At 38.9% G+C, this 18,425-nt stretch overlaps 1 protein-coding gene across 2 annotated transcripts in view; it reads right to left on the reverse strand.

Annotated features, from left to right (window-relative positions):
* The window catches only part of METAP1D (methionyl aminopeptidase type 1D, mitochondrial), a 115,890-nt gene that overhangs the window by 16,753 nt on the left and 80,712 nt on the right, over positions 1-18,425 (reverse strand). For both annotated transcript variants that reach the window (XM_060779079.2, XM_067471533.1), the window contains one exon: positions 14,461-14,624. In XM_060779079.2, coding sequence (XP_060635062.2) covers positions 14,461-14,624 — 164 coding nt within the window. The remainder of the gene's footprint in view (positions 1-14,460; positions 14,625-18,425) is intronic.

Genomic DNA, 18,425 nt, shown 5'->3' on the forward strand with positions numbered 1-18,425 from the left:
CTGTCCAAATTTGGTGTCAATTTGTCCTGTGGTTTTTGAGTTATGTTAATCCCACAAACAAACATTACATTTTTGTTCATATAGATATTTATATCCTGCCTTTCTCAACCTCGTAGGGGACTCAAGGCAGTTTACATATATTGGCAGCAATTAGATGCCATGTGAACAACAAAATAAAATAACATAAAACAATCATTAAAACATACTAAACTTTAAATCCACTTATTAAAATCACATTATTCAAAACTGTGGTCCATGACCGTTCCAAATTGTCATTGCACTATTTCATATTCTTTAGTGGGTTACTATCTGAATGCTTGGTCCCACATCCATGTCTTTAACCTTTTCCTGAAGGTCAGGAGGGAGGGTGCTGGTCTAATCTCACTAGGGAGGGAGTTCTATAGCCGAGGGGCCACCACTGAGAAGGCCCTGATAAATGGTGCTATGGTCAAGACAAGGATATTGCTAGGCCTAGGGCTCTGTCCCTGAATCTATTTCTCAAGAATGCTAGATGTAATCTTACACGTATAACATAGTCATCATTTAACATATGCAAATAATATGCAGATTTTGTTCAATAGGCCCAGTCCCCAAATCTTTTAAGTAAATACTCCTCCTCTAGATTAGTCTTTATGAGTGGATAATGGGAACCATAAAAATCCACCAAATAAATTTCCACCACAATAAATTTTTTTTATTTATCATTACATTGGCATTTGGCAAAGAGTCTACTAATTTTCAAAATTGTTCCCAATTGATACTTTCATAAAGATATCTTTTACCACTGATGTCTTTCCAAATAGTTTAATGTTTAGATGCAATTACTAGTCCTGACTACAGTAGATAAACTGAATCAATGAAACTAACGTAAGTGATGACTTACCAAGTTCCCATGGAGCTACAATAGATTCAGGTGCATATGCATTACGCATATTCCCTTAAAGAGTAACCTGTGTGTATGGCTCAGCAAAGATATGGATGCGGATTCTCCAAAGCCCAAGAGCATCAACACAGCCATCTGCTGGGCCACACAATTGCCACCGAGGGGCTTGCCCACTTCAGAAGTGTATTGTGGGTCAGCAGTGAGCAGAAGTAAATCTGTAAATAATCAAGGCCAGTTATGTAGTGCACTTCTGAGCTGCAGATCTCATTGAACATCTAGACTGACAATAGATGGGTATCTGCCTAAGCGAAGTCTCCTGCTGTGTTACTGTACTGGAAATTACGGCTGATTGAAGAGGGACAAATTTCCTCCTCTTTTGACGTACCACTCAAAAAACTGTTGTATGGTCAGAAATTCCAGCAACTGGAATTCAGAGTAACGGCCTTGTCAGCTTTTTCCCCAGTTTGAAATGTAAGATTGGCGTTGTTGTTTTCTACTGCTGCAGCGTGTTCATGTTCAGTTCTGGTCAGCTAAAACAGAGAAATCCGCTCCTTGTGCTCAACCCTGGCCAAAGCTGGCCTTTCAATTAGGCAGACAGAGATGGCTTCCTCAAGCAGATGTGAAGTGTCAAGAAAGGCCAGCAAACCTCTAACTTGTATTGCCAGTGAGATTTTTTGCTCAGAGGACAAAATAGTTTGACTGACGCCATGCATCAAGGTAGCTTGACATTTGTGGGTAAGGATTGCCATGTGTTACTCTGCCTTAAATAGCAAAATCCCTTTGGAGCTGGAACAGCATACAGAACTGCTTTTATAATGCTGTTCATTGTTTTTTTTCCCCCAAACACCTTCATTTCTGCTGAACTTGTAACCTAGACAACAATGTTGCCTAAAGAGGGAGCAATGATACTGAAACAAAATGCAAATGTTAACAAATGTAAGTGTGCAGGAGAATCCTTGTTCACTTATGACCAATGCATTTGAATCTTAATGTATTTTAGACTATATAATATTTCTTTTTTTCAAACTAGTCGGCCACATGACACTCAGTTGTAATACAATGGGCCCTTGGTACATGTTGGATATCAAAATCTGTGGATGCTCAGGTCCCATTATTTTACAATAGCACAGCAAAATGGTGTCTCTTATCTAAAATGGTAAAACTGAGGTTTGATTTTTGGATCTTTTTGGTAATATTTTCAAGCCATGGATGGTTGAATCCATGGATACAGAATCTGTGGATATGAAACATGCATAGGCAAATTTCAGCCCTCCAGGTGTTTTGGATTTCAACTCCCAGAAATCCCAGCCAGTTTACCAGCTGTTAGGAACTATGAGGGGCTGGGCTTAACATAGCAGGCTAAACCACTGTGCTGCAGAAAAATCCTGCCAATCAGAAGATCGGCAGTTCAAACCTGGGTTGGGGTGAGCACCCGCCATTAGCTCCAGCTCACCTGCCCACCTGCTCAGGAGCCCCCAATAGTGCAATGGGTTAAACCTTTGTGCCAGCCAGAAAGACCAACAGGTCAGAGGTTCAAATCCAGGGAGAGCATGGATGAGCTTCTTCTGTCAGCTCCAGCTCCCCATGTGGGGAAATGAGAGAAGCATCCCACAAGGACATCCCCTGGGCAACGTCCTTGCAGACAGCAAATTCTCTCACACCAGAAGCGACTTGCAGTTTCTCAAATCGCTCCTGACACAAAAAAACAAAACAAAAAACCTGCCCACCTAGCAGGTTGAAAGCAGAAATGCATATAGATAAAATAGGAACTGCTTTTAGTGGGAAAGTAATAAAAAGGTGCCCTTAAGGACATAGATTGGAGGAAAGCTTCTCGGTATGGAAGATAGAGCGACAGCACCCCCCCCCCCCCCCCATAGCCACAGTTGAGAACAGCTTCCAAGATGCCGGAGATAAGATCGGAAAAACTGCCTTTACCTCTGTTTTCTGTCCTTGTTAATTGTATAATCGGCATTGAATGTTTGCCGTATGTATGTTCTGTAAGCCGCTCTGAGTTCCCTTCGGGGTGAGAAGGGAGAGGTATAAATACTGTAAATAAATAAATAAATAAATAAATAAATCCAAAATACCTGGAAGGCTGAAATTTGCCCAAGTCTGATATGGACGATCAACTGTACCTATTGGATTCTACTTCTGAGCAACTTCCAGGAGGAAGAAAACAGATGTATTGAGGATATAAGACATTGCTTCTTACACTGTGTACCTAAATACCTGGGTCATGTAAAAATGTATTGAGTGGAAAGAGATCAGAGTGGAAAAAGTTTAAGAAGTCCTAATATAAGAGACATTTACATGGGCTACTCTCATTTGCTGTGATGCTGTGATGTGTATATATGTGGGATGGGGGAAAAAGGAAGGGGGAAATGCTCAATTAATCATCATGAGAATTTACTTGTATGTTAAGACGATCAATAATTAATTATCACAATAAATAAAGGATATATATAATATAGTAGGTAGAGATAATAGCTCATGGAACCTTGTTTTCAATGTTAGGGATGAGTCCGGGAACTCTCTACGATTATTAAGGGCAGAAAGCATATTTGAGTATATCTAGAGTCCTGCTTCTTAAACTGTGGGTCTGACCCCAAATTGAATCCCCTTGACTCAATGTTGGGGTCCTGAAAAATGCAGCAACAGAAAAAGGTTTTGAAGGCCACCAAGTGGCTGTTTTAGGCATTTACACACATCTGTTGTGCAGTGTTTACAGAGGACTCTGCAGAAAATGCTTCAGTTGTGCTTCATAAAAAAAAAAGGAAAATCTGCCTATTCAGCAAGCCTGCAAATGCCGATTTATTATCAACAAATGTTTGATTTTTATATCTATTTTATATACCTAAAAACCCAGGGTCACGTAAAAATATCTTTGCTGAAAAGGGTTGCAAGTGGAAAGTCCTGATCTAGATTAACAATAGCTAACCTATTATGACCGAAAGGTTGTCGGTTCAAATCCGGGGAGCGGGGTGAGAGCCTGCTGTTAGGCCCAGCTTCTGCCCACCTAGCTGCTTGAAAACATGCAAATGTGAGTAGATCAATAAGTACTGTTCTGGCAGGAAGGTAACAGCGCTCCATGCAGTCATGCCGACTACATGACTTTGGAGATGTCTATGGACAACACTGGCTCTTTAACTTAGAAATGGAGATGAACTCCACTCCCCCCCCCCCCCCCCAAGTCAGACATGACTGGACTTAATGTCAGGGGAAAACCTTTACCTTTACCTAATCTCCTCTCCCTTGGAAAAAATACACATCCCTATGTGAAAGAAAAATGTATCAAAACATAGGCAGGCTTTAGCCACTTTATTATTCATTTTAGAAATTAGAAAAAGTAAATAAAAATTAGAAAAGTTAACTGAATTTAACATTTATTTTAACAAGCTGGCACAAACTAGGCTTCTGCTGCATTTTCCTCCATTCAGGATGTCATAGCCTGACAAATTCCTTACATTTTTTAAATAAATGATTTTGGCCTTAATGTGTGGCCGTGTAATAAAAAGCCCTTGGCAACCTTAATCCTGAAAGATGGAAGTGTGAGAATTATAAACCACATGTAGTCCCTGGACATGTGTTTTGTGGCTTTGCAACATTGTCCCCAGATGCCACAGAAGGAGCTCTGCCACATCCAGGCCCTCTTCCAGCCAGATTGACATTTTTACTTTAACAGGATGGTAGGAAGGGAAACCAAATAAAGCCACTACTCCCCCCATTATAATTGTGAAATACTCATCCTCGCAAGCAGTAATGGGAATACGTAATCCTTCTTGTCCACTGAGGTTGACTGAAGCTTCACCCTCCATCCCACCCACTAAGTCAGTGATTCTCAACCTGTGGGTCTCCAGACATTTTGGCCTTCAAGTCCCAGAAATCCTAACAGCTGGTGAATGGACTGGGATTTCTGGGAGTTGTAGACCAAAACACCTGGGGACCCACAGGTTGAGAACCACTGCACTAGGCCACCTTGAAGCAGCCCCTATCTCCAGTCTTCTTCTCCAACGACACCAGTCCTTGTGTTTGCGTTCAGCCAGTGTAAATACCTGATGCAGCTCACACTCAAAATATTTGCAGAAACTTGAAAGATCCCAGAACTTGAAAACTCCCAGAAATCCCAGCATTTATTTGCCTCTACTGACCAGTTGCTAAGGCTGTGGTATTTGTGGAAGGAGAATCAGAACCCAAATTTCGTAGTCTAAAACTCAACATTTTCAAACATAACCTGACCACAAGGACCTGCATCTGTTATTAAAGACAGAAAGGCCAGGATTTAATGCTCACCATAATCTAGACCAGGGGTCCTCAAACTAAGGCCCAGGGGCCGGATAAGGCCCTCCAAGGTCATTTACCCGGCCCTCGCTCAGGGTCAACCTAAGTCGGAAATGACTTGAAAGCATGCAACAACAACAACAAAAATCCTATGTCATCAGCCAAAAGCAGGCCCACACTGCCCATTGAAATACTAATAAATTTATATTTGTTAAAATTGTTCATTTTAATTATTGTATTGTCGAAGGTTTTCATGGCCGGAATCACTGGGTTGTTGTAGGTTTTTTCGGGCTATGTGGCCATGTTCTAGAGGCATTTCTCCTGACGTTTTGCTTGCATCTATGGCAAGCATCCTCAGAGGTAGTGAACTACCTCTGAGGATGCTTGCCATAGATGCAGGCGAAACGTCAGGAGAAATGCTTCTAGAACATGGCCACATAGCCCTCAAAAAACTACAACAACCCAGTTATTGTATTGTTTTTAAGCATTTTTGCACTACAAATAAAGTATGTATAATGTGCATAGGAATTCATTCATGTTTTTTTCAAATTATAATCTGGCCCTCCAGAAGTTTGAGGGACTGTGACCTGGTCCTCTGTTTACAAAGTTTGAGGACCCCTGATCTCGACTGTACAGCTAACTCAGGAAATCCTTCTCTTGCTACACATCTGGCAATATTCTATATTCTACACAGAACTGACAGGAGAAAGGCATGTACATGAAAGTCAGATGCAATTCCTTCCCCCCATTTAGGATCTAGGGAAATAAAAGTGGCAGCAAATTTAATACTCACAGATATTCAGATAGATACTGAACAAAAGAAGATGGATGAGTTTTTTGGTTGTATTTTTTTACTTGAATAATGACAGGGAGATCAGCATTTGGTTTCAGGTTCAATTGATATAAAGACATACCACCAGAAAGTCTTGCTCATTTTAAAGCAAATCTGATGTAGTCTCTCATGTGTCATGAATAACACTATAACAGCCTGTATTTTTGCAATAATAAAAAGCGTCACCTCAAATGATGTTGTTTTTATAAAGTCATGGAACAACATGCAGTGTTAAATGAATAAACTGTAACCTTAACATAAAATTTTAATTGGGAGTTGTTTTTCTACAAATTTTGGGGGGCCTTTTTGGGAGGGGGCAATTAATTCTATATCGAAGAGCTGAACTTGCTGACCGGGGTGAGCTCCCACAGTTAGCCCCAGCTTCTGCCAACCTAGCAGTTCGAAAACATGCAAATGTGAGTAGATCAATAGATTCAGGGGGAAGGAAACAGTGCTTCATGCAGTCATGCCGGTCACATAACCTTGGAGGCATCTATGGACAACGCCGTCTCTTTGGCTTAGAAATTGAGATGAGCACGACCCCCCAGAGTCGGACACGACTAGACTTAATGTCAGGGGAAACCTTTACCTTTACCTAACACATTGCTTTAAAAAGATCCATACAAACTAGAATGGTGTACTTAAAAAAACCCACAAGTATCAATATGTAGGGATACATTTTTTTTAAAAAATTAAGCAGTGTTCCAAACTCTGTTCTACTGAATCACAAGGTTTATAAAAGTAAAAATATGAGTTTATAATCCCTCCGTGATGAACTGAGTCAAACACATTTAACCTGAAATAGTCAGTGATGTAGATTCACAATTTCATCATATTTTTTTCAGATTTCAACTCAAAACAAACAATAGGTGAAATGTCAAAGTGCAAGTCAATTAATCTGGCTTAGAAGTGTTTTAGTTGTGCAGTTATTGAATACAGATAGATCTAGCCTTACATCAGTACATTAGGGGCCCACTCAATGTCTTTCCAACTGCAGCAGATACAGAAAGAGCAGACACAGAGAAAGGGCAAAGAGAGAATATTTAAGAAACTGATTAGTCCCATTTGGGTGTAGATGACTTTTCTTCTGAAGTAAGAAATTCTAAAGGGCAATTCAATTATGCACACAGTACCATTCTCCCATGTAACCATATCATCATCTTTGGAAAGCACTTCTGTAGCAAATTGCATTGCATGTTAACATGTATCAGAGAGAAAGTTTAGCTAGAAGTCTTCTTACTAATGTATTTGTTCTACATACGTGGGGAGGGAGGATTTGGACATTTGACACTCTCCTGGCAATGCTTCCCCTTCTGTGATGGCACACTACAATGTCACTTCTAGCACATTTAAATAGCCTTTGAAAATGGGAACTCATACACAGGCAGATCAGAATGCATACTATTTTAAAATCTATTTTTTACCTAGCCTCAACATGGAGCCAAGTTCTGGGATTTCAGATTTGCTAAGGCACCAGCACTCTTTAGGCAGAGAAGCCTAAAGATCTTGTAAAACTACAGCTCTCCTGATTCCACAGAACTGAGGCATGGCCATTAAAGTGGTATCAAACTGCATTAATTTCTACAGTGTAGATGGCAATGCATTCTAAATCTGTGACCATGGAGTTAATAGAAGCAACTTTTTGTAGGAAAAGGGACTATGGTCATGAAGCTGATTAAGGCCATGAAGTCTTATTTCACACATCACATTTTGGCCCCGGTGCCCACACTTAGGAGAAGACAAGACTTTTCACATGTACTCACCCCCAATCCAAGCACCAACAGTGCAAGAATATGGAATGTGTACAATGACCATTTATTTATTTACTATATTTATATACTGCTTTTCTCAGCCCTTGGGTGACTCAAAGCAGTTAACAATAACAAAATTCAATGCTCAAAACATCATAAAACAGTTTAAAACAATTAAAACAATAACATAATAAACAATCAATTAAACATCAATATAACATTTCATTAGCGCCTCATAGTTAGAATCAAGATCCAGTCTCATCATCCATTGTTCCATATTCCTATATTCATTACACTGCCTATTCAAATGCTTGCTCGAACAACCAGGTCTTCACTTTCCTCCGAAATGCTAACAGGGAGGGGGCCAATCTAATTTCTGTAGGAAGGGTGTTCTACAGCCGAGGGGCCACCACTGAGAAGGCCCTGTCTCTCGTCCCCACCAGATGTACTGGTGATGCAGACAGGACTGAGAGCAGGGCCTCCCCGGACGATCTTAACGTCCTAGCTGGTTCATAGGACTATTGGAGCGCTCCTGGACTATGAGTATGGATGGTGTGGTTTTAATACTGAATGTAGTGTTTTTAAATGTTTAATATGTATTGATTTTAATTTAATGTTCATTGGAATTATATGTTGCTCTAAGGCACTGAATAATTGCCAATATGTAAGCCGCCTTGAGTCCCCTTCGGAGTTGAAAAAGGCAGTGTATAAACAAACAAATAACAAATCATCTGGAGGAGTGGATCTACACTGAAATAGAAGGGGAATGTATTACCATTTCAGCTTAACTATGTTTTTGTTAGGGTTTTGTTTTGTTTTAATGTATTGTAAAAGGCTTTCATGGCCAGAATCACTGGGTTGTTGTAGATTTTTCAGGCTGTATGGCCATGTTCTATAAGCATTCTCTCCTGATGTTTCGCCTGCATCTATGGCAGGCATCCTCAGAGGTAGTGAGGTCTGTTGAAAACTAGGAAAATTGGGTTAATATATCTGTGGAAAGTCCAGGGTGGGAGAAAGAGCTCTTGTCTGTTGGAGCTAGATGTGAATGTTTCAATTGGCCACCTTGATTAGCATTTGATGGCCTGGAAGTTTTTAGGTGTGTTTTTTTTTTTGTTGCATATAGGCTATCCATCTGCTGTGGTCCCTTCTTAGACTTTCTGATCCATTAGAAGTTTAGCGTCCAAAGAGGGACTTTCTCCGGATGCCCCAGTTACTTTGTAATTGGCAGTCCTGTCTGCCTCTTGTAGCCCTGTGTACCTTAAAATGCATTCCCCAAACATGTTTTGGTGCCACAGAGAGTTATAGGAAGGGAATAAGAAAAAAAAATCAGTTCTGCTGTCATCTTGGCCAAAACTGGCAAAGCCTTTCCTCCCTTCTTATATTTTGAATAATTACACATCTCTGCAGATTGGCTAGATGAGTGTACTGAACAAAGACAGGTTAAAAAGGGGAGGCAGTAGGGAGTGATGGTTATTCAGGAGCAAAGATGTTCTCAGCCAGAAATGGTAAAATAATACAATCCATTAGAGATTTAATACAAGGGGAGCGAAAGCTGTCGGGAAACCATGTCAAGTTACATATCCTTAGATGGTCAAATGGATGCCGATGATTTCATTTGTAATGTAGACTTACTTGAATGTTTGTTTGCTTGTTTATTATATCATCCCATTATTTAACATGTCTGCAAATACTACTGGCAGACCCTTTAATCTGCCAGGATAGAAAACGTGTAGCTGTTAATACCAAGGTGAACATATATTTTAAATTCAAAAGCATCAGCTCCCCGGGTTAATTGTACCTTGCTCTTGGGTAAGCTTAAGATCTTGTCCTTCAGAGGTAGCCCAAAGTTAAGGGAATGCGCACATTCAGGGATTCCCTTTCACGACAAGGAATGATGAATTGCAATTAGTAATATCCTTGAAAGCGCACAACTGTGAGCTTTCTCCTTAAAGAAAGGTGGATTTTTAGTTTCAAGCTAAAATCACTGTATTTTTCTTACAATAGTGCTGAACTTTTGAGGTGTGCCGTTTCTGAAAGGCAGACATGATGGATTGAAATAAAAGATAATTTATTGCAATGCTTACTTTCAAACACAGGGAGAAGCAGTGTAATTGTAATTTACAGTAGCTGTCAAAGAAAATCTATCACAGATGACATTAAAATGACTTATTTTGCCTGAGCCACTTATTGTTTAAATGTGCATAATCGGATAGAAACAGATTTCTATTCTAAAAGTCTGCTTTTGTATTGTTCTAAGTTAATATCAAAACATATATTTATAAGTTAAAACGTGGAGAAACCATTTATTGATACTCTTATCTTAGTAATTTTAACTACAAGTTTGAAATTGGCTTTATTTAACCGTAGCTATGTTTCCATTTTTTTTTCCCTACGCAATTCATTTTCGGGATCCTGAGTCACGGTTTCCGAAGCTGTAATTTGTACATAGTATTAACAAATGTAGAAGCATATTTTCATAAGGTATATATATAGAAAACACACATCCAATTACATTCCTATTACACTTCATCTGAATTTAGGTGATCAACACAAATGGACTGAACAAAAATAGATTGGTTTCCTTCGCTCAGGCAATTATTCATCCGCCCTGCAATTTTTGCGAATTTATCCATTCGTTTGATCAGACTGCCTATTAAAAAAAAGGGTGGTTCTTTATCTGTCGCAAGAATTTAAATAACATGTCGGATTACAGAATCCACTCAGAGCTATTCTAAATGTCGACGCAATGTGTTTCCTATGGCGTCTTAAAATATACTCCACAAACAAACGAAGCATATTTGCTGGGAGAAGAAACGCATTTCAAGCTTGGCAAGTCTGTCCGCTAAGACTAGAAAATAAGCAAGGAATCTATACATTTCGTCAACAGATTCTACATATGAACCAAAGGACAAAATGTAGACACATATAAAGCTTTGAAACAGGCCGGGAAAATCCTTAGCTGTTGCATGAAGATTTAAACAAAACGAGCACACTGAAACACAGAATAAAATATTATAGGAGGGGGTTTGTAGTTTTATTCTGCAGGCAATTGTGACTATGGACCAATCCAGATTAATTTGCTTTTCGACAGAGCTTTGCATACACATTTACATGCTGTGAAAATACTGACCTCGCATCCACACAGTAAAAGAAAGGGAGGGGGAGAGAGGGAAGAGAGGGAAGCGGGAAAGAGAGAGAGAGAGAGAAAGAGAGAGAGAGACTAATGTCACTTTCAATTCTGTTGTCTCCCCCCACCTTAAAAATGCTGCTAGAATTAATGCAGTGAATCTAATGAAATGCATTATCCTACATGGAGATTTATCAGATTTTCCGAGCGAGTGCTGCACACACTCTGCTAGCCCTGGCTGGAGTTCACCTGCATGTTGGTGTGGCGTGTGGCTCCTTTTTGTGCAGAGTTAAGTCGTACACAAAAAAGGGGGAACAAAGGTCAGCACCCAGTCCGCCACTTGAATGTGAGATTTTTCTTTTTATTCCCCTTGATGTATACTAGGCTCTGTGTTATTAGTCTTAATGATGGAAAATTGTAGTGTTGATACAAATCTTTTTTTCAAAGTAGTAGGCGGGAGCTCCATTTGTTAGTGAGGGTTTTTTTTGTGACTAAAAGCCACGGACAGTACATTTATGTAGCAGTAAAAGGCCTAGATGCTCTTTCCATAGCAGAGCTAATTATTCCCACTGTGACCTTCCTGATCTACCCTATTCCTAGTACATCTCATCTGCACGCCTGTTCCTCTGTGTAGATGGTGTCAGAGAATATGAAAAACCCTATAATGAAACCATTTTCATGATGGAGAAAGGCTACTGGAGTTGCACTTGCTACAAAGAGGCTCAATTATATGAGTAATTGTGATAATTTTCTACATTCATAGCCTTCAATGGGGGAGGGGGGGCGAGAAGAATGAGAGCCACAAAGGAAAATTACTTTAACAAGAAAGTACAGAGAGTAAAAATGGAAGAAGAGACAAAAAAGAGGGGGGAGGGGGAGAGGGGAAAAAAATAAGCAGGAAGGAAAAAAAAGTTTAAAAAATAGATCTGGTAGGGAGGAATAGCAAGACAGGGAGAACAACAGAAATGCTCAAAAAGCCTATGTGCAGCTGTGTTGTACAATTAAATTGAATTTTTTTCCCCTGCAGTTGATGAATGTGACTACTGCAAATGTGCCTCTGTAGTTAGCTATCATTTGTTGTTCCGTGACAGGAAAAGGATAATTACCTCTCAGAGAGAATCAAAGGCTGACATGCCCTTTAGACACAGCCATGAATGCAGTGCTCAGGAGAATGCTTGAATAAGAATCTCGTCTTCGGTGCCCCTTCCGACTCCGGAATAAATTTTGTTAAAATGCAAGAGCACCACCAGTAAATTTGTTGAACCTTAGGTGTTCAAAAATACGGAGGTGCCTCCATCGACTCATCCCATTTGCAAAAATAAAACTACATTTCGAATTCACTTCTATTATATTCATGGACAGTAAGATAGTGAGATATGCATTAAATTTCTTTTCCCAGTAGGGGTCTGATTCAACATTTCCTATGAAAGAACAGAAAGACACTATCCTTTTTCCCCAGGCTAGTTAGCCTATAATTTAAAACTGTCAAAAACACAATTTTATACAAAGTCTTCAATAAAAGCTTCTCGGATATAACCCAAAGTGGTTTTACTAAAGTTTGAGGCAGACTCTGTTACAATATTTTTAAAGCTATAAATAACATCAAACTGATATTTTGCTGCTCTCTTTCCTTATTTCTCTTAAAGTATTTGAAGATGAAGTGGGGGAGGGAAGGCAGCAACTTCTACGGTTCTCGGCAGCACATGTCTTGTCGCCATCAAGATTCATATTAGGTTTCCCCCTCTGACAGGCTTAGTCAATATATTAATGGAAGGATAAAGGCTACAGCTATGCAATAAAATTATGGAGAAATACTAAAGGAACTGAGCAATAGGACTTAATCAAGAAGAACATGACTGGCTGCTACAGTTTTATCATGTTGCATCAGGATATCTCCAAAAAAAGAGCTCACTCTTCTGTCATTACTGGATATACTCGAGTATAAGCCTAGTTATTCAGCCTTTTGTTAAGGCTGAAAAAGCCCCCCTCGGCTTATACTCAAGTCAAGGTTATTTCTTATTTTACTTTATTATTATTATTATTATTATTATTATTATTATTATTATTTTACTATATTTATTATTATGATTACATTTATTATTTTATTCTATTATTGTTATTTTAAAATTTATTATTCTCCATTATTACTGTTCTTTTTTTATTTCCATAATTGTCTCTATTATTATTATTATTATTATTATTCTTTCTTATTATTGTAAGAATATGTAAGCACATTTACACTGAAGAAGGTTAGAGTAATGGTTTAATCAGAGTATGGCAGTCCTATCTTAAATGACAGTTTTATGTAAATATTCAAAAACATTTAACCTACTGATGTCTCAATTAATGTAATTTTATTGGTATCTATTTTTATGTTGAAATTTACCAGTAGCTGCTGCATTTCCCACTCTCGGCTTATACTTGGGTCAATACGTTTCTCCAGTGTTCTGAAGTAAAATTAGGTGCCTCAGTTTATATTCGGGTCAGCTTATACTCAATAATAATAATAATAATAATAATAATAATAAACAATAACAACTTTATTTTTTACCCCACCTCCATCTCCTCAAGGGGACTCGGGGCAGCTTACATAGGGTCAAGCCCAATTAACAAAGTTAAAACATAACATATACAAAATACATAATATGAGTATATATACCATCACGGAGATTAAGATCCTCCGGGGAGGCCCTGCTTTCCGTCCCGCCATTGTCACAGCCGCAATTGGTGGGGACGAGACAGGGCCTTCTCGGTGATTGCTTCCCGGCTATGGAACTCCCTTCCTGGTGAGATCAGGTTGGCCCCTCCCTCTGTCCTTCAGAAGGATGGTAAAAACTTGGCTGTGGGACCAAGCTTTCAGGACAGGGCAATAAAGCGGCAATAGGAAAAATGAACAGGCCAATTAGATTTGATGCGGATGACTAGGACGGTTTTAAATGGTGTATTTTAATATTTTGATAAATGTTTTTTAATGCTTATGTATGTGTATGTGAATTTGTGTCCCGGCATTGAATGTTTGCCATGTATATGCTGTGCTCTACCCTGAGTCCCCTTCGGGGTGAGAAGGGCGGAATATAAATGTTTTAAACAAACAAACAAACAAACAAACAACATAAAACAACATTATAGCAACACACAACAAAAAAACACACACATACGGTATATTGGTATGTATTTCTGGCATGTATTTGGAAGATAATGTATAAGATCTTTAACATTCTTCATAGCAGTCATATATTTCTTGTGGATTGTAAGCATCATGCAACAAGCAGATGAACACACATCTTCAATATTCCTAATATGATTTTATTAAGATAGTCATAGCCACTCAATCATACCTCCATCTAGTTTACGAAATGTCTTTAGCTTTTTCTATAGGCATTGCCGCTGACCCTGCCTAGTGTAATTTACTTTTTAAATCCCTTTTCTTACTTCGGGGAACAACATTACAGCCTGGCAGTTCACATAGTGATATCAGGCTGAAATGATGGTTCTGAATCATAAAACATGTCATCAGTTTTATACCAAACCACCAATAACCTTTGTCCCACTTGCCAGCCTTTCCTTTACTTGTCAGTATAAGGCTTACCTGATTGTGTTTCCAATTACAGAGAAAGGAGCCCCAGGTCTGCAAGCTGCAATTGCTTCATCTCTACATTTCCTGGCAACCTCCACTAACTTTTGACCAGGCTCATCCACATTGCCCACTAAAAGTGTTTCGGAGGTGTCACCATGGTAGCCGTTGAAATACACCTAAACACATGCAGAAATGCAAAAAAAAAAAGAAAAAGAAAAAAAAAGAGTCACTTACAGATGGCACCAAAAATGAAGTCAGTTATTGGCTTTTCTTTAGTGTGTATTTAAGATGAACCTGGAGAACAATATCAATAAACATGTATGAAGGAGAACAGAAAATGGAGCAAAGAGGGGCAAGAAACTGAGTTCTTGTCTATGTTAATTCATGATAATGTGGGTCAAACAAACTGGAAGTGCAGGCCACAAACGTCAAGGCTTCAAATGACAATTAGGCAAATCTAAATCTAGCAAGTCAATGGGGACAGTTATTCATGGGGAATAAACATGCAAAACTTTTCATGAATATAAAAAAGAAGAGCAAACATGGGACCCAGAAAGTCAGGGGATAGGACAATCCCCTCTGTTTTACTCTACACTAGTCTTTGGTTGGGCTTCCTGCTTCAAGTCTCTCACTGCTTTAATTCAAAGGTATTTACTGAATCTATATTTAATTATGTGACACTTGCACTGAAAGTTTTCTCTCTGCTTTATGTGGAGACTTTCAAATGGTGTTGGAATACAGCCTCCATAATCTATGACCAATGGCCCAGATGGTTAGTCTGACTGAGTTGGGAATCCAACCAAATTTTGATGACATTATGTCGCTTTCCCCTGAATTAGACTGTGTGAAGCATGCAAGGATTATTAATCCATGATCAGAAAAAATGAAAGCAGTTTATAACTAGTTCCCATATCAGCTATTAAAGATCCCAGCACAAAAAGTTACCAAATAGCCTACAAAAGAAATATGAGGGGCAGTACTTTAATTGGCCAGAACTTTCTGTTTAAGAGGAATCTAGTCTTCTGAAACCAAACCTGTACAAAGCCTATAGTAGCCAGTACCATTGTACAAAGGATACATAATGACACTTAACCCCCAGATTTTAGAACACAACCCAACTGTATACTTCGGTTTACTTGAAGTAAACAACACTCTTTTCAATAGGACACGGTCCCAGGAAGATGTGCACAGGATTGTAGCCTGCAGCTTTAATCCTATGTGCACTTACTAGTAAGGAAGGCCCACTAAATATTGTAGGACAGTGGTTCTCAACCTGTGGGCCCCCATGTGTTTTGGCCTACAACTCCCAGAAATCCCAGCCATTTTAACATCTGTTAGGATTTCTGGGAGTTGAAAGCCAAAACATCTGGGGACCCACTGGTTGAGAACCACTGCTGCAGGACATGGGTTGGGGAGCTAGTAGCATAAATGCTGAATGTGGCCTGCGAGGCTGCTCACTTGGCCATGGCCACCAGCCTCAGCCTCTCTTCTATTTAATACAATACTGGCCTTTTAATATTTTTTTCTTTGTGTAGGTGGATCCACCACCACAGGAGTGGCAAATCTATTCTACACTTAAGCAGCACTTCTCCACAAGAGAGCTCTGTTGTGCTAAACCACTGACCCAGGACCAGAAAAGTTTCTCCTCAATTGGAAGAATGGCAATAAATTCCAGAAATGGATTTGCTATCCCTGATTGGATAGATCTACTAGTCACAGCAGCTTTGGTTTTCTTGTTGTTGTTATTGTGTATCTTTACCCCAATTTTGACTTAAAGGCATTCCTCTCATAGGGCTTTCTTGCCAAGACTTATTCAGAAGATTTAGTTACTGAATAAGGCTGAGAAAGTTGACTTGCCCAAGGGTGCCCAACATATTTCCACCACCGATCTCCTTGACTCTTAGTCCAGTTCTCAAGCCACCACATCATGTTGGCTCTCCATCACTGCTTACTCCTACATATACATAACAAAAACAAATGCACTGTTTACTCCTAGATAAACATGCATTTGTTTTTGTTATGCATCCCCAAATCAACTCAACGTATGATGATCCTATCATGGGATTTTCTTACCAAGATTCATCCAAAGGGGGATTGTTATTGCCTTCTGAGAGACTGTGACTTGCCTAAGGTCTCACAACAGCTTTTCATGGCTGAGATGACTTTTGAACCTAGGTCTTCCAGATTCCTATCCCAACACTCAGCTTGCTACAGCCCACTAGTATATTATATTATTTTCACTGATCACTGCATGGGAAGTTCTGCTAAATTTTAAAGAGTTCTATCCAAGCAGGGATGGGCAACCCATGGTCCCACAGTTTTATAGTACTCAAACTCTAATCCTATCTGACTGGCTTGAGCTAACTGCAGGTGGAGTCCAATAACATCTTTGAGTTCAATATTGTTCATCCCAGTTGAGTAAAATGAGATAAAATGTTTAACCTAGAAGTCTTTTACTTTATATATAAAGGTATATGTATAAGGTAAAAGACTTCCAAGTTAAACATTTTATCACAGTACCTATTTATTCAGTAGTAATTTCCATACAGTCACTGAATTTTCACCCCAGCAGTCTCCAGCATAATTATGGCAAAATTTAATGTCTCACACACAGAAACCTAACGTAAAGATAATAACATACAATTATCAATTAAATCAGAAAACATGACATCATTTAACATTAAAATATGAAATTAAAAACATATCAATACAAACATTAAAATCACACAATCCAACAATCATAGTCCAGGCCAAATATCTTATCTATCGCACACCATCCCTGATCATTCCTTGTACTGCTTATTGCCCAAAGGCTTGGTCCCATAGCCAAGTTTTTACTTTTCTTCTGAAGGCCAGGAGGGAAGGCCCTGATCTAATATTGTTGGGGAGGGAGCTCCATAGCTGAGGAGCCACCACTGAGAAGGCCCTGTCTCTCATTCCCAACCATCGCACTTGCGAGGGAGGTGGAACGGAGAATGGGGCCTCCTCAGATGACCTTAATCTCCGAGATGGTTTATAGAGAGAGATACATTAGAACAGGTAAGCTATTACGTGAGTGAAAAGGAACTTTCACTCATGTAATAGAGTCTCTGTTATTTTTTTCCTTCTCTGTAAAACATCTCTTTACTAATTCCCAGACAATAGAACATTATTTTTTCAAAGTGAGCAAATATTTGATCCACATAACATTTTCAGATTACCGTGACAGTTATTTCTCATTTATTTAAAGAACAACATTTTATTATGACATAGTTGCTGTTCCACTTTAAACATGCAAAAATGGCAGAAATCCACATCCACAGCCTTCCCCAAAGCAATGTGTCAGGAGTAATGGTTAAAGATGATTCATTATATTTAAATGTATTACAGCCTTTACTAATGACTGTGTTCCTTCTTTAAAACAATGTCATCAGTTCTTTTTGTTACCTCCACAATTAAAGTGTTTCAGGCATTTTTTTTTACCTTTCACCTATAACTTCCAGCTTCTGCAGTTTTCCTTTCAGAATTAATCTTCAGCATTTTTATTTATTATAACATCTGTTAGTTTCTTGAACATAAAGGTATACAATCCTGCAAACAATATTGTGCTTAAAAACCCAACAAGAACTCTATCATTTAGAAATAAATTATATAAGCCTTAACAGTTCGAGCACTTGGAAAAGCAGATTAGAATTACTTTTTCTTATGCCGGTAATGCTTCCTTAACTAGAGGTACCATTCATGTTGTATAATTTATATTTGCAACGTTCATAAACAAAAGCTGTGCTAAGTAGAATACAGCAATTTTCAAAGTGTCAATACTAATAGTAAGACTGTCTGTTAAGATATGGATGGGCTGGATCTACGTGATAATTACTGGTTAAGGAGCTGTAATGTGTTGGTGGTCAGTGAAGTACAAAGAATTGGTTCCTATAATTCCTCAGGCAACATGTGATTGCAGTAAATAAAGCTTTCTGCTGTAGTTTCTATATCACTCC

Source organism: Anolis sagrei, chromosome 1, assembly GCF_037176765.1.
Source record: "Anolis sagrei isolate rAnoSag1 chromosome 1, rAnoSag1.mat, whole genome shotgun sequence".
In the NCBI taxonomy this organism is placed as follows: domain Eukaryota; kingdom Metazoa; phylum Chordata; class Lepidosauria; order Squamata; family Dactyloidae; genus Anolis; species Anolis sagrei.